This window comes from Osmia lignaria, chromosome 9 (genome assembly GCF_051020975.1).
Source record: "Osmia lignaria lignaria isolate PbOS001 chromosome 9, iyOsmLign1, whole genome shotgun sequence".
Classification (NCBI taxonomy): domain Eukaryota; kingdom Metazoa; phylum Arthropoda; class Insecta; order Hymenoptera; family Megachilidae; genus Osmia; species Osmia lignaria.
This window is the reverse complement of record NC_135040.1, coordinates 4,665,233-4,680,390: the sequence shown is the minus strand read 5'-3', so window position 1 is coordinate 4,680,390 and position 15,158 is coordinate 4,665,233. Positions and strand designations below refer to the sequence as shown.

Here is a 15,158-nt window from a genome sequence, read left to right as displayed (position 1 = left end):
AGGAAGTTAAGCTGGAACAAATTTAGAATTAAAATATTCATTAAACATTGGTGGGGACAGGGTAAGAATGTAATCAACCTGAAACTTGTCGCGTACACCCTTCGATCCTTGGAGACCGTGTAGCCTTAAATATACAAAGCACACTTTCATTCATCGAGCTTGCGTGAAAACGTGTTTCTTTTGCATTATTTGACAGGAAGAGGGAGGAAGAAATTAGTGAAGCAAATCATTCGTTAATTAACATTTTATTTTCTACCCTTGCAATGTACTGTAACCTTTGGACGACAGACCATGGAGAGAGCTCTGATTCTATATTAATTTTACACTGTTCTTCTAAAAATTATTCTCCCGATATATGAAATTCTTCCGTTTAAAAATTGTACATTTAATTTCAAATTAATATGTTTTGTAGTTTAATCAGGAGTCCGCTGTTCAAGGATTAATTACTCAATTATATCGCATTTCCAGGTTCAATTATTATTCCGATTTATTCGGAATAATTGAAAGATGCGAGTGCATAGCAGATACCGCGCTTATTAACCGAGCAAGTAGAAACAGAGCGGTGAGCAGCGAGATAGTAATGCGGCACATGCGCGCAGGAGAAAAGGACGGTATCGAGCCAGGCTAGAGGCTTGCCCGTCAACAGACGGTGTCGCACCGTCAGTTTCTTCCGCCGCGCCTGAAGGGCGTTCAGTGTTGCGCTGAGAAAACGTGCGTTCCTCTTATACCCGTTGCTCGTCAACGTTTTCCTTCTTTTTTTTCCCTTTTTCGTTGAATTTTCTCACCCCTAGACGCGGTGACCGCGTGTGCGCTCCGCAGTGGGAACCGATCGCGAGAGAGGAACCGTGAAAGAATGTGATCCAAGAGAGAGACACGATCGCCAGCGTCGTTTCAGCCGGTAGTTTCACACACGGTAAGGCGAGAAACAGTTTAAGAAAGAAAAAGAAAGAAAATATCATTAGCGATATCGTGTCCGCGAATGCCTCGAACGTGGTCCGCGATCGTCCACGGTTACTGCACGTCAGGGACACGTTGCGTTTCATCGGGAACCTTGGACATCCGCTGACCGCACAAACTGTCGATTGACGTGCGAGAAATTTACTTAGAATCGAACGTGATAATACGGAGGATCGTGACGTACGCTGGATCGCGGTCGTTCGCATCGATCGCTAATTTGAAATAACCAGTCGCCTTCGATTTTATAACCAGCAGCTGTCCGGTTCGATTTGCATAAACGTAATCTTCCGATTCGTAGACTGATCCGAAACTATTTCTGAAACGTATCGGAACATAAACAGAATGATAGAGGTTTTTCAATCGACGAGGTATCAGTCGAGCATTGTACACAAAGCGCACGCACACGTTCATCTGCTGTCAGTTGTCCGAAGCTACTCGTTACCTATATTTTTCTTTCCTCTCGCTCTCTTCCTCAGCCTTTCTCTCTCTCTCTGTCACTCTGATATCGTGAACTCTGCTCACCTGTTTATCTTCGTCTGCTTTTTCTCCACCTCTGTTACTCCTTCCGTTTGCGTTTTCCGTGCGTGTACCTGCCACGAGTGCGTGTTCGTGCCGCACGAGCATTGTATTCCGTGCATTTCGTACACGCACCAAGGCAGGGAACGCAGTCGAGCAAGTGCATCGTAATGAGATGGTGAGAGAAATTAAGGAACAAACGATTCGTTAACACGCCGGCTGCGCAGGTGGTCACCGATGACCACCACCACGGAATTTCATTAAACCCTTTCGTTAATCTTCCCCTGCAATAAGATTCTTAATTTAGATTTATTTTAAAATATTCCAGTGTTTTAGAAATAATTAGAACACGGATGACTCTAGTAGATTTGAACGAAACGATCGTCCATTTATGACAGTTTTCACTGTGGAATGAGACAGAGGATAAGAAAGTGGGGAAACAATGGAGGGATCGACGCGACCCTGGATGCGGCTCTCCCAAGGGATTTTCGAGGTCAAGGGAATCCGAAGCGTGACCAAGAAATGGCGGAGTAAACACACGGCTTTCCGCGAACGACGAAAAGCGTCTCTTCCATTACGAAATATTGGTTCGTGTCTGTTGCCTCCAGCTGTTCCTCACCTTCGCTGATATTAACCGACCGTCTACCATTTTATCTTCGCCTCGTACATTTTTCTCGCTTTTTACTCCGACTTTTGACCTTCTTGTCGAAAGGAGGGGATTCAGCTTCACGCGTGTCGGCTACATCGATATTCCACGATGCTGGTAATAATTTCAATTAACAGCGTCGAATCTTCGTATTGTTCGGATCGTACTTAAATCTCTGAATAGGAGTCGGGGTAAAAATGGGTTAATGGGTCTTGAAATTGCAACCTACTGGTATCCAGGGTTTCTGGAATGATTGAAATTGTATCTGAACCAGTTACGAATAACGAATAACCCCTCTCGTGTCGAGAAGATTGCAAGAATTCTAGCCGCGGAACACGGGTCATGACCCTCATTTATTTCCATTCTTCTCGAAGCGACCGGGTTGCGTTATTGAGCGATCGAGCGGTCAATGTCGTGTCAGCTTAATTCGTCCTTCAAAGGCTGTACCGGAAGTTACGTAATTATTGATCGACGTAGTCGGTAATTGAACCACCGCCACGCGTCGATTAATCTAACGCACGAAGAAATTCTCTGGTAGCTCGACGTTGCTCCAAATTCAAGTAACACCGGTATTCATCGGCTGTGCAAATATTGTTCCACGGCGTTCCACTTACGTGATATCAGAGTGCAAATGTTTGCACTGTATTTACAAGCACGTGTGTACCGTACGTGTGCGTTAAACCGCTTCGTGTAATGGCTACTTCAGGGATAATGCGACGTTTAAAAAAGAAAAAAGAAAGAAAGAAAGAAAATAAGCTACGCGGTACACGAACGCTTACTTTCACGTTTTGTCAACAGCCAGGGCTTCCATTCATTCCCGTCAGCCTTCCAGCAATAATTTCATTCATTTCCCTCGATGGTAGGTTATAAAGGGGTTACGTGGTATTGCATAAGCGTATAATGTACGCAACTCGTTTCACGCTGGAACGAAACAGCTCGCACGGTGTATTAGTTATTTAAAACTTCCCGCTGGCGAACCTTGCGAAGGAGGATGCAAAAATTCTAATATAAAATTATTCTGTCAGAGGAAGCGCGCGTTAAACACCAGGGATGGTGCAGTAAAAACAACACATAACAAACGTGTTTATGCATTTTTTTAATTAAATTTAATTCCTTGGCGACCGTAATGGCAGTCGACAAAACGTCGGTAAATGCTATTCTTCTCGATAAATAGTCATGCAAAGCGAGAATTATTTTTCTTGTTAAACGACTTTAACACCTCTGGCTACATTCGTTCTCCTACTTATAAGAGAAGCGTTTTAAACTGATTGAATTTTCAAGTAGCAATATCCTTCGAATACTTTTCAAGATACTTTTCTCGGAGAAAAGAAAATTGACGGTCCCGGAGTCTTCGGTTCTCACGAAAGATGGTCTATAAAGGTGGAAAAAGCACCGGTGGCAAAATTGAACGAGAAGTTTACGAGCAGTCAGTGGTCGGGACGGATTCGGTAGATTATCAACAGAGCCAGACGATATTACGGCATCCCGACGTTCTTCCGCTTTCACGACCGAAATACTTGTGTTCCGCGCTTGCCATTAAGCAGGTTCCGGACGCGTACCGCATCACCGTCACGATTGCCCGTGAAGAATTCGTTTACCGTGTAGGCGCCAGAAACGTTTTTATCGTGCCAGGGAAGAAGCACCGGCACCCACCAACTCTCCCACATTATTTTCGTAACGCTCCTGTGTTTACGCGCTTGTCTCTGTGTATGATACAAACCATTTATACAGAGGTGTGCGATGTGTACACGCGCTATGGGACACGAGAGAGGAATCAAGCGTAGCGACCTGAAACTCCTGCTATTTCAGGCAATTCGATCGTCCATGGAATAACGCCGATCACAAACTGCGAGACCCCCGGTAACGAATTAACAGCTTTATTGAATTCCTCGCTTTTCCCTATTGGACAGACGATTAACCCTCCGTCCGTACCTTCTGTCGCGTTCTCCTCCAAATAGAGGCTTTGAAAATGTCTATCGAACGTTTTAATAAGAATCGAATGTACGATTGATAATATTTCAAATAAGAAGATGAAAAGATTTATCGGATCAAGTTCCTCCGTTAAGAAACTACATTAATACGAAACTTCCTTCGGATATTTATGATCGAATCGAACGCTTTCGTTCTGATTGAAAGCGCGTTAGGGGACGTTCCGAAAAGTTGGAAACTCGGGCGATCCGAAAATACCTGGGTCTGTCTGCCAGTTCTTTCGTTACATTTCTCCCCGACCTTATTCCTCCCCCCTTACCACGGACTTTCTTCACTTTTGTTTTCTTTTATACTTTGCCATGTTTGTGCCGTCTCTGTACACAAGTTCCTTTCAATGTTCATGGTCATTGTTACTCGTTCTACGAAAAGATTGAGACACGCTCGCGTGTGAGCATACGAGCAAAAGTATCCAACCGTCGCGAAACAATGAACAGACGTTTTACAAAAAACGGTTTTGTATGCAGAATTATTTTGTACGCTCGGTTCGCACGTGATTGGTAGGCATTTGCGAAACTTCCTACTGCGTCAATTAAGATAATTCGCGATAAGCCGAAACGGGATATCCGTAGACGATAGTAACGCTGATAGGTGCTCGACCTTTCTCGTTCGCAAATGATAAACCCAGTTATTGAATAATGGTCAGCCTTACGCGACCGATAAGCGTTCGATTAATTGCACTTCATTAGTTACGCGCTCTTGGTCGATCTATCAGCACGGATGGTGCTTTCCCACGGCAAGCGTAGAACATTGTAAAACAGTCGGGAATATTGTAATAAGTAAGCGTTTAGGATTCGATTATTTAATAAACGCGATTCATTTTATTTCATTTGAACGATAATCGACGAGACGTGTGTGTGACTTGTCGTTATAAAACGGAAAAATTAGAAGAGCATATTGATTGCTAATTGCACCGTCATTTTTTTTACTTATGAATCGCTAACAAATAATTAAAAAGACGAAGATAATAATGCAAAGTGGTAATAGAACGTTTAAATTAAAAATGCATACCAGTCGAGAATTATAATCGTGTTTATTTTTAGTAATGGCAGTCGTGTCGATTGAACTTGATTGAAATTCGAATAGAACGTACGAATTCGTGCTGGCCGGAAGCGGGTAACAGTCACAAGGGAACGTTGTTTGACAGTTGCATGAAATATTTGCACAAAGATTGGTCATAAAGTTCAGTGAATCTAATTTGTATACCGGTTGCTATACATAGACTCAGAGACCTTGACTCACAGCACAGAGGGGGTAAGAAGATGCATTATAAACTTTATTCGATCTTTCCTGTCGTAGGTGCAGCGGAGAAGTAAAATGTGCAAACCAGCCAGGAAGAAACGATCTTAACGTCGTAAGTGATCATCGTTCTGTTTCCTAACGTCGTCCACGAAAGATAAACTTTTCCTATAAATTTATTTATTTATTAGACGTAGAGGGTGTGTACAGGGGTTGTGTCAAAATTTGTGAGAAAAATTCATGAAAATATACAGAGTAGGGCATTTAAACCAGGTCACCATTGGAGGAAACTTGCAGCATTTCGAGGTACGCGTAATCCGCTTAAATAAGATATATGTATATCTATTTTAATATTTTTTCACCTTCTCATCTCCGCTACGCCTTCACTTATGAAAAAATTACTGATATCAGATTATGCGCCCTTTGAAACCAAGCAAGTTTCTATCATCAGAAGCGAACGAGCCATTCAGACGACCTGTTTTAAATTCCTCACTCTGTATTGAATCGTTCTACCAATCGTTTCCCCGAGGAAACGTTCTACCATTATTCTATTTTCACCTAGCCATTTCCGTTTATGGTACGTCCTACTTGCAGCCAGGGAATAAAGGTCAATCAGTGCAACGATGCCAGCAAATCCTTTGTGCTTCGATGCAATATCGACCTTTCGAAAAAACAGAAAGCTTCCTGATGACGCGATTGTAACCCGTTTCGCGGTGGTAAAAGCTGCACTTTCGAGTGCGCCATAAGACGCGTTAAACTCCCGACTTTTCTCGTAAACCCTGCCAATGCACACCCTTCACGAAAAGCAAATCGCAGCATGGGAGGTTGATTCTGTAACGATTGATTCTTTGGCGAACAAAAAGGGCCGGCTTTGGAAAGCCAGTTAACGTTGCTCGTATCGCGAACAGAGGCTACAGTTTAACGAGATTAACGTTTAATTGGATTCCGATGCAGGTGAAAGAGGTCATGTACTTCGTTCTCTCGGAGGTTAATACTCAATTGAGGTTGAGAGAATACGATTAAAGGACGGTCTACGCTCGAGTTAATCGAACCGAGTATCGATTAGTGTTCGACGTGTAATGGTGCTCGTTTCGAATAAACGTGGGACATCGGTAACCGAGTAAATCTTGGTTAACGAACCTGGAATCGGTAATGACACCCTGCAATTAATTATTTCATTAAATTCCCGAGGATTTATGGAGACGTGAAAGTTATCGACGTAGAAATGTTATTTTTCCTGGACGATGTACGATTGCGAAAGGTATCGTTAGATATTCACCCAGAAACTTGTAAACAAACGAAGCCGAACGTTTCATGCTACTCACGTAATCGGCCAGGCAAATTTGAAAACGTAATATGAAAAGCGAAGATTCGTGTCACGGACGCGATGTTTAGGCAGCGTTTATCGAAAGCCTTGAACACAAAATTGACAGGAACCCGACGACGCACGACGTGTACGCTGCTCGACACGGAGAAACAGGTGAAAAAGAAATCGTGAAGATGACGAAAAGGTTCGAGTTCAATTGGCAGATCGAGGTACCGCTACCGCTGCGTCAAGGATGCATGTTCGATCGTTGGTCAGAGGAAAAGGACAACACGGACCTCGAACTAAATTGCATGTTCAAGGTCGATGAGTATGGTTTCTTCATCTACTGGCAAAGCGAAGGAAAAGTGAGTGTCTCCCTTTTGTCTTTGCCTCTGCTTTTGTTCTTTCGAAGAAAGACGATATCTCGTACGTTACTTGTCCTATCGAGGACAATGGTGTGGATTATTTTATTACCTTTTCTTTTTCTTCCTTTTTTCTTTATCTTTTGTTCGTCCTATAGGACGGGGACGTCATTGAGCTGTGTCAAGTGAGCGACATTCGCGCCGGTGGATTACCAAAGGTAAGAAAACCTTCTGCATATCAGAAGTCTAGGCACAATGAACCTCGTTGAACCTGTCGCACTTTTCGATGAAATATTCAATACAGAACTTTGAAACTAGTTGGTAGACCGTAAGTGCTTCGAAACTTCACCCTTTCACTCAGGTTGTAAATTGATCGCTTAAAGGCAAGTAATTTACACTTGGACATTGAAATGTTAATGACGAAAATTAAGAAAATTACCCTTGCCACGGTGGCGTATTGAATAATTTCGCAAACGAGAGGGGAATTTTGATAAAACCGTTCTGTAATTTAATCCAGGACCCGAAGCTGTACGACAAGCTGCTGACGAAGCACGGCGAGCAATTAGACGAGAAAAGTTTAACCATCTGTTCGGGTGTAGATTACACCAATATTAATTACCAGCACGTCGTTTGCCCGGACCCAGTAACGGCTAAGGTAAATTTGCTCTTCACGTAATCCCCTTTGCTTGATCCTCCGAAAAATGAATAAATTAAAGGAGCCTCTTATAATTATCGATTACCATTCCTTTCGTTTTTGCATTCGTCCGATCAGAAACAACGAGCTTATATTTTTTTCTATCGATCTATCGATCGTCAATTATTACCAATAATCAATAAGTCCACGTGTTTGCTATGCCCCATGACAGGTATGGCTGGATGGCGTACGATCGATTACGCACAACGTGAAAGCCAACAACGTTTGCCCGCTTACGTGCTTGAAGAAACAGTGAGTTTAGTAATTCAATTACACCCACAAATACACGCACGAAACACACCTACGCTGTTACTCGTAACCGCGACTTACGTTTACGCGAATCATCGTGAAATAATTAAAACGGAGACGTCCTTTTCCAGTTCTGCTCCTTCGATTTTCACGAAAACATTCGTAAACGAGACTCGCGTTTCACAAGTGAAAGCAAACAAGATATTCTTCTTTTCTTTTTTCCTCTATTTCTTTTCCTCCATGGAAAATAAGTATCGTGTTTTTGCTACGCGGACGGTAAACTATACACGAAAGTTATCTTTTTGCGACTGAAAGATAAAGGTTGGTCGGCGTGTTCCAGTTGGATGCGGCTCAGAATGCTGGTCGATCCGAATGGAAAAGTTCCGGTGAAAGTGGTCGCGAGAACTTTCGCGTCCGGGAAAACGGAGAAGCTCGTCTATCAGTGCCTCGCCGACTTAGGCCTACCTAGCGGAAAGGTACTCGATGATGAAAATTTAAAAAATTAAAATTCATTATAAGATATAACTGAAATTTTAATTATAAAATTGTAGAACGACGTGATCGAGCCAGACGACTTCACGTTCGACGCGTTCTACGCGCTCTATCATAAAATCTGTCCAAGAAACGACATAGAAGAACTGTTCCAATCCATGTGAGTATAAGAAGCATCGGTCTAAGGAACGCTAATCGCGATCGATTCCTCAATAAACGTGGAAAGGAACGTTTGTTTGCTCTGAACGTTCCAGCACCCAGGGTAAGGCGAACACAATCAATCTCGATCAACTGGTCATGTTCCTGAATGAGAAACAACGCGATCCAACATTGAACGAGATCCTATATCCGTTGTACGACGAGAAAAGAGCATTGGAAATCATAAAAGATTACGAGCAAAATGAGACAGCACGAAATCAAAGTAAGATTTTCATTGGATGTTTGTCTGTGTTGCTTTTTAGGTCCTCGAGTGAAACGATATTGCGAATAACTAATAAGAAATGTTTAAAAAATTTTATTCTATGCTACGGATAATTAATTATTTTAATATATAGGAATTTTGTTGGTTATTTGGCAACAACGAGTCGCTCGACTTTGCTTCATTCCATTTCAATAACGATTATTAAGAATTTCAATTCCTGATCAATCAACGTGTTACACCTGCACCATCGATCGCCTAAGCGTTTGAATTAGCTTGTACCTTCGGAACGGCATCCTTTCAGAAGCAATCGCATCCTTTCAGAAACGATGACAAAGGATGGTTTTATAAGGTACCTGATGTCCGACGAAAACGCGCCGGTTTTCTTGGACAGACTAGACGTCTACATGGACATGGACCAACCGTTGGCTCATTATTATATTAATTCGAGTCATAATACGTATTTGAGCGGCCGTCAGTTCGGTGGAAAGAGCAGCGTTGAGATGTACAGACAAGTTTTGCTCGCCGGCTGCAGGTAAACCTAACAAAACCATATTTTATGGAAGGATCGAAAGGCGAAATTTCGTTGGTTCGATTTAAAGATGCGTCGAGCTGGATTGCTGGGACGGAAAAGGCGAGGACGAGGAGCCGATAATTACGCACGGAAAAGCAATGTGCACCGACATCCTGTTCAAGGATGTGATATACGCAGTGAGAGACACGGCATTCGTTACGTCGGATTACCCGGTGATCCTCAGCTTCGAGAACCACTGCAGCAAGAAACAGCAGTACAAATTGGCAAAGTATTGCGACGAAATTCTCGGCGACCTGTTGCTGAAAGAGCCACTCAAGGAGTACCCTGTGAGTTTTCTTTTATCGATCGTCTAATTTAATTAACGTGTTTTGACCAGTCATGGAATCTGATAACCAGACAAATGCGTCAATCGAAATCTTCTTAAGATTATCATCGATAAATTAAGCAAAAGTACCTTGCCATATTATCGTCTGAAGTTTTCGAAAATCAAGATAAATGGTTCGAGTGTAGGAGCCGATATTGGTCTAAAAAAAATACATTAATAAATACCGATCTTGTGTTCTGATAAAATAGCTGGAGCCAGGGGTGCCGTTACCGCCACCCAGTATGCTGAAGCGTAAAATTCTTATAAAAAACAAACGCCTGAAGCCCGAAGTGGAGAAACAAGAATTGGAATTATTTAGGCAAGGTCAATTCGTTATTGAAGACGAAGTGAAGGAAGATGCGAGTGCGCCTCCCGTTGTAGCAGCAGTCGTTGAACAACAATCGGTAAAGGTAACCCTCGTTACGAGCACCTGCGTGAAATCCTTCATTCTTTTTTTAAAATCGAAATAAATGATTTGCTTAATGGTATCTGGTGTAGGAAGAGGTTTCGACGACCGAGTCTGTCGCATCTTCGACCACGGTTACTCAACAGCAATCTGGTTCCAGCGCTGGTTTAGGAGATACTTTAGAATTGGCGGTGGTTCAACCGTACACCGGAAGCACTACGAACGTGCACCCATGGTTGTCTTCCATGGTCAACTATGCTCAGCCAATTAAATTCCCTGGCTTCGACGTCGCCGAACGTAAGATAAAATTAAACTTCTTTTAAAGGTGTCTTGTAGGAATACGCGAGAAGTTTCTATTTATTTGTACAGAGAAAAATATTCATCACAATATGTCTTCCTTTGCGGAAACCGCCGGCCTGAATTGCCTGAAGACGCAAGCCATCGAGTTCGTAAATTATAACAAGCGGCAAATGAGCAGGATCTATCCGAAGGGTACTCGGGCGGATTCATCGAATTACATGCCACAGGTAATTTTCACCGCGTTCAAAACCGATTCGAGCGATCAAAAGAACGCGTCCGCTGATCGATCGATCGGAAACAGGTCTTCTGGAACGCCGGCTGTCAGATGGTTTCGTTAAATTTCCAAACGGCGGATTTACCGATGCAACTGAACCAAGGAAAATTCGAGTACAATGGCTCCTCTGGATACCTTTTGAAGCCGGATTTCATGCGAAGGGCGGACAGAAGCTTCGATCCCTTTGCCGAGAGCCCTGTGGACGGGGTAATCGCGACTCAGTGCAGCGTTCAGGTATTTAATAAACGTCACACCGAAGTGTTATTATTAACACTTGGTTACACGTTAATATTTATTACCATCAGGTAATTGCGGGGCAATTTCTATCGGATAAGAAAGTCGGGACGTACGTGGAGGTGGAGATGTACGGTCTGCCTACCGACACTATTCGCAAGGAATTTCGAACGAGAGTAGTTCCAGCGAACGGCCTGAACCCCGTGTACAATGAAGAACCCTTCCTCTTTCGAAAAGTCGTTCTGCCGGATTTGGCAGCGTTGAGATTCGCGGTTTACGACGAGTCGAATGGTAAACTGTTAGGTCAGAGGATCGTCCCTTTGGATGGCCTGCAATCGGGCTATCGCCATATATCTCTGCGTACCGAGGCGAACTTTCCCATGTCCCTTCCCATGCTGTTTTGCAATATCGAGATCAAGATCTACGTGCCGGATGGCTACGAAGGTCGGTATTCCTTTTGTCCACACGAAAGGGTGGATAAGGTAATTTTATTTCGAACTCGGTTCACAGGACTTATGGACGCGCTCACAGCACCACGGGCCTACAAGAAGCCGGAGAACACAGCGCAGAATAAAATGCGCGGGCTCGGTATCGAAGAAAGCGACAGCAAAGGGAACTCTGATTCTATGTCTGCTCATCGCGAAGTGGCCAAACCGCGTGGTAAATAGGAAAACAAAAATAACCCGAGAATAATTTTTAACAAATATTTCTATTTTCCTCGCAGAGGAGATGAAATTCGATCCCATAACGGTGGAATCGTTGCGTCAGGAGAAGGGATTTCAAAAGGTGCTAAGGAAGCAGCAAAAGGAATTGGAGTCTCTGAAGAAGAGGCATCAGAAAGAGAAACTTACCGTCCAGAAACAACACTGCGTTGCCATTGAGAAGATTATCAAAGGGAAAAAGTACGGAAGGATTTAACTTCTCTTCTTTTCATATCGTCGAAAATCAATTCTCTTTGTTTTCGAAACAGCAAAGCGGAACTGTCGAGGGATCCAACCGTTCGTCGTGCGGTTTCCGAACAGACCGTTCAGTGGTCACGGTTAGCGGACAGGCAGCGACGGGAGGAGCGGGATTTGATGCGTTCTCACCTGGAGGAACGAAGGAACACGCTGCGGAAGTTGTGCGTGGCCGCACAGGTGGCTCAGCAGAAACAGCTGACGGCGCGGCACGAGCGGGAAATCAAAGAGATGAATGCAAGGCAAGCGAGACTGTCGGTGGAGAGCATGAGGGAGGTGATGAACGATAAAACGCTGAAGACTAGAGGGATCAAAGAGGGTAGATTGAGGGAGAAGCAGCAGAATAACACGAAGAAATTTATGGAAGAGAGGAGAATCGCGCAACTGATTCAAAATAGAGAGAAAGAGAAGCTGAAGGTGATTCACGAGAAGCAACTGGAGGAATTGCAAAAAGACATGAACGCGGTAAACGAAGCGCCTTTTTCTTTTCAAATATTACGGTAAACAGTGATTTTACAACAGACGAGACGATTTCTGTTTCAGATAATGGATATGTACAAAAACGAGGAGATGGAGTACGAATTGGGTCCTAAAACCGAGTTCTACGTGTGATGGCCGACAGGAAGCGATCGCGTTCGCCCCTTCCCGTGACCGTGAAAGTTTCCCCGGAAGAACTGAGGTGCTGCATTCACAGAATCCACTACTATCGTTAATTACAATTGGAATTGGGATCAAGCCTCGTTAGCTATCGTTCTCGAAACTGCCGGCACGTCCGCGCGTGTCGGCAACCAGAGAACCGGAAGCAACTGAGAAAACCGCGTTTACTCGTGTATTCTAGTTCATTCTCCTGGATATTTTTTTATAAAAGAAGCGTCTTATAACTCCATACTGTCCGTCGTCGCACGAGCAAGTACCTAGACTAAATATAAGGGAGTCAATAAAAAACTAAAGTGATCTAGTCAAACTCTTACATTGATAAGCGTATATATACACGTACATACATTTATTATAATTATGTATGTGTATGGATATATACATATATATACACAGGCACGGTTTCCTAGGATTATCCGATCAAACTTCGTTGTCATGTTCTACGAACATAATTAAGAAAAAGAAATTGTTGCATAAATATAGCTCGTTTGATGATTCATTAAAAAGGTATGAATTCAATGAAAGTTTATAAAAAAAATCATAAAAGTTAGTCTTATTTCTGTCCGTACCAAGTCTGCGAAGTTTCGTGCAACGTTTGTTTTCTTATTTCCACCGATGTCGACGAAGTTAGCTCGGAAGGATCCTAGGATAAAACGTGTATAGGTAAATGAGAAGTATGAATCTCGCGGATGAAGCGTGCCGCGTGATTCATCGGTTACAATATTTTTCGATCGTTAACGCTATTACCGAATTCTATCGTTCTGCGTGCGTGAGCGAGATGCGAGCCTGTGTTTCATGCCTAACGCCAAATGGAATTTACCGTCACCGTAACGATTCCTCCGCTACGATTAACAAGAAAACGATGCTTCTATGATCGGAAAGAGTCAATAGATCGCGTATCTGTGATTGTGTCTCAGCTTGTCGAATTACTTTCAACGCATGATCGAGCGGGTACTCGTTCCCAAACCGTTTTCTTCCTTCCTCTTTAAATCGAGTACTATCGCGAGAATGGTCCAAAAGTAGTATCGCCAAGAGGCAATGATTGCGTTTTACATAAGAAGGACAAGGACCGAGGAAAATGGAGAGCCTAGCATTAATTGTCACCACGTCGTTGTTTTCATTCTAATAATGTTATATTTACACAAAATTATTATATTAATCTATATTACATACATATTATCTATATTGAATATAAAGGAGTAAGGAGAAATAAAGAAATTGCTAGCTCGACCGATCGTCGTTTCTTCGAATTGATGCAACTGTTGCTGCAAGCGGCGTTGAGGGAAGCTGAATATATGCACCCGAGCTCATTAAAGCTTAATGAGATTTCTATAATTAATAATCGTAATCGTGTGCATGGTTGTAGCGTTCGTAGTTCCGAGGATGAGCCTGATGTGGATTGAAGCCTCCGTGGTTGCCAGCAACGTTGAACGGACCTGAAGAAAGAAAGATCCGATGTTAATCACGTTGATGATCAGTGATTTTAACGCCATCGCGACGATAATTAACTTTCTAGCAACAGTTTCACTGGGAAAGCACACAGTAGGTAATATAAATTACTGAACACGTCGTGATTAATTTTTTTAATTTTTTTAATTGATTTTCTACTTTTCTAATTCGGACACTTAACGCGTTAATTGAACGTTACCTCCTGCAAAATGGTCGGCAACGTTCGCGTGACCGCCGATGGCACCCTGATGACCGTAAAACTCGTTTCCTATATCCAAGTTTCCATAGGGTGCCCTGTGATCTCCAGGAAATTGTACAGGCCCATAGTTATCCAGTTGTCCGTGCTGATATCTATGGCCACCGTGTCCATGATGAGCGCCTTGAAATCCCGGGAAGAAGGACTCCGATATCCTGGGTATCCTTGTCCCTTCGCAGACAACGGCGACCATAAAGAGCAACTAAAACCACGTTCCCAGTATTCGTAAGATTCTTGTATATAAATTCGTAACACTGAAATAGAAGAAAACTCACGAAGTATCTCATAACGAAGGCTGAAAGCAAGTTCCAAGTTCTTACAAGGTTTATTATCAAACTATATTCCTGCGTGCATTCGCTTTTATACTCCTGAAAAATGTCGAAATACCATCGCAAAATCCGGACATGCAAGACAATCGGAAGATTACACCCCTGTGTTCTCGATGATTGCAAAATTGCAAGACGATTCGTTTCATTGCCGCGGTTTGCGCAACATCGTGTTGCGAGACAGTGACGAAACGACCGTTCCTTGAAATAATCGGGAATCGGTTGGAAAGCCTTCTGCGACCGGATCGTAATTAATTCCTTACATAGAGCTGGCAAGCGATCTGACGCAATTTAGCTGGCTGATAAAAGGAGAAAATATGTCGGAACTTGTCGTGGATCTATCGTGACTCACGATAGAATGTACATTTTGGAGAACAAGTTTCCTGTAAACCGTTTAAATTAATAGCTTAGCGTGCAAAACGTTCCCTACACAAGAATCTAATTAGAAAAGAAAATCTGGCGAAATATTCGAGCTTAGAAGCGGCGATAATGCGATTCAATTTTCAGGAACAATGGAGAAAAGTTTGGGGAGGAAATGA

At 43.0% G+C, this 15,158-nt stretch overlaps 2 protein-coding genes across 3 annotated transcripts; one reads left to right on the top strand and one right to left on the bottom strand.

The window, feature by feature from the left end:
- The first annotated feature begins 633 nt into the window (after positions 1-633).
- Positions 634-13,836, top strand: LOC117605186 (1-phosphatidylinositol 4,5-bisphosphate phosphodiesterase). Of its 2 annotated transcripts, none has more exons than XM_034326320.2 (20): positions 634-913; positions 5,405-5,459; positions 6,778-7,015; positions 7,171-7,230; positions 7,530-7,667; positions 7,879-7,958; positions 8,296-8,431; positions 8,507-8,607; positions 8,702-8,868; positions 9,190-9,400; positions 9,468-9,726; positions 9,974-10,168; positions 10,263-10,467; positions 10,540-10,697; positions 10,772-10,978; positions 11,050-11,422; positions 11,489-11,638; positions 11,703-11,880; positions 11,949-12,399; positions 12,478-13,836. In XM_034326320.2, exons 3-20 carry the CDS (start codon positions 6,845-6,847, stop codon positions 12,544-12,546), a joined length of 3,309 nt encoding a protein of 1,102 aa, XP_034182211.1. In that variant the 5' UTR covers positions 634-913; positions 5,405-5,459; positions 6,778-6,844; the 3' UTR covers positions 12,547-13,836. The 2 variants fall into 2 exon arrangements, with proteins under 2 accessions (XP_034182211.1, XP_034182125.1); XM_034326234.2 differs by having other exon boundaries at positions 9,974-10,174; positions 12,478-13,835.
- On the bottom strand, positions 13,815-14,649 carry LOC117605494 (uncharacterized). The gene is made up of 2 exons (XM_076689873.1): positions 14,237-14,649; positions 13,815-14,024 (listed from the first exon to the last, which is right to left on the bottom strand). Exons 1-2 carry the CDS (start codon positions 14,484-14,486, stop codon positions 13,924-13,926), a joined length of 351 nt encoding a protein of 116 aa, XP_076545988.1. The 5' UTR covers positions 14,487-14,649; the 3' UTR covers positions 13,815-13,923.
- Between the last annotated feature and the right edge of the window lie 509 nt (positions 14,650-15,158).

Bases quoted from the DNA above. Each gene is read 5' to 3' on its own strand.
- LOC117605186 (XM_034326234.2), top strand. From the start codon at position 6,845: ATGACGAAAAGGTTCGAGTTCAATTGGCAGATCGAGGTACCGCTACCG. The intron at 8,869-9,189 runs GTAAGATTTTCA...GCATCCTTTCAG, and splicing joins TGAGACAGCACGAAATCAAA to AAACGATGACAAAGGATGGT. The intron at 11,639-11,702 runs GTAAATAGGAAA...TTTTCCTCGCAG, and splicing joins CGAAGTGGCCAAACCGCGTG to AGGAGATGAAATTCGATCCC.
- LOC117605494 (XM_076689873.1), bottom strand. From the start codon at position 14,486: ATGGTCGCCGTTGTCTGCGAAGGGACAAGGATACCCAGGATATCGGAG. The intron at 14,025-14,236 runs GTAACGTTCAAT...TTCTTTCTTCAG, and splicing joins TGCCGACCATTTTGCAGGAG to GTCCGTTCAACGTTGCTGGC.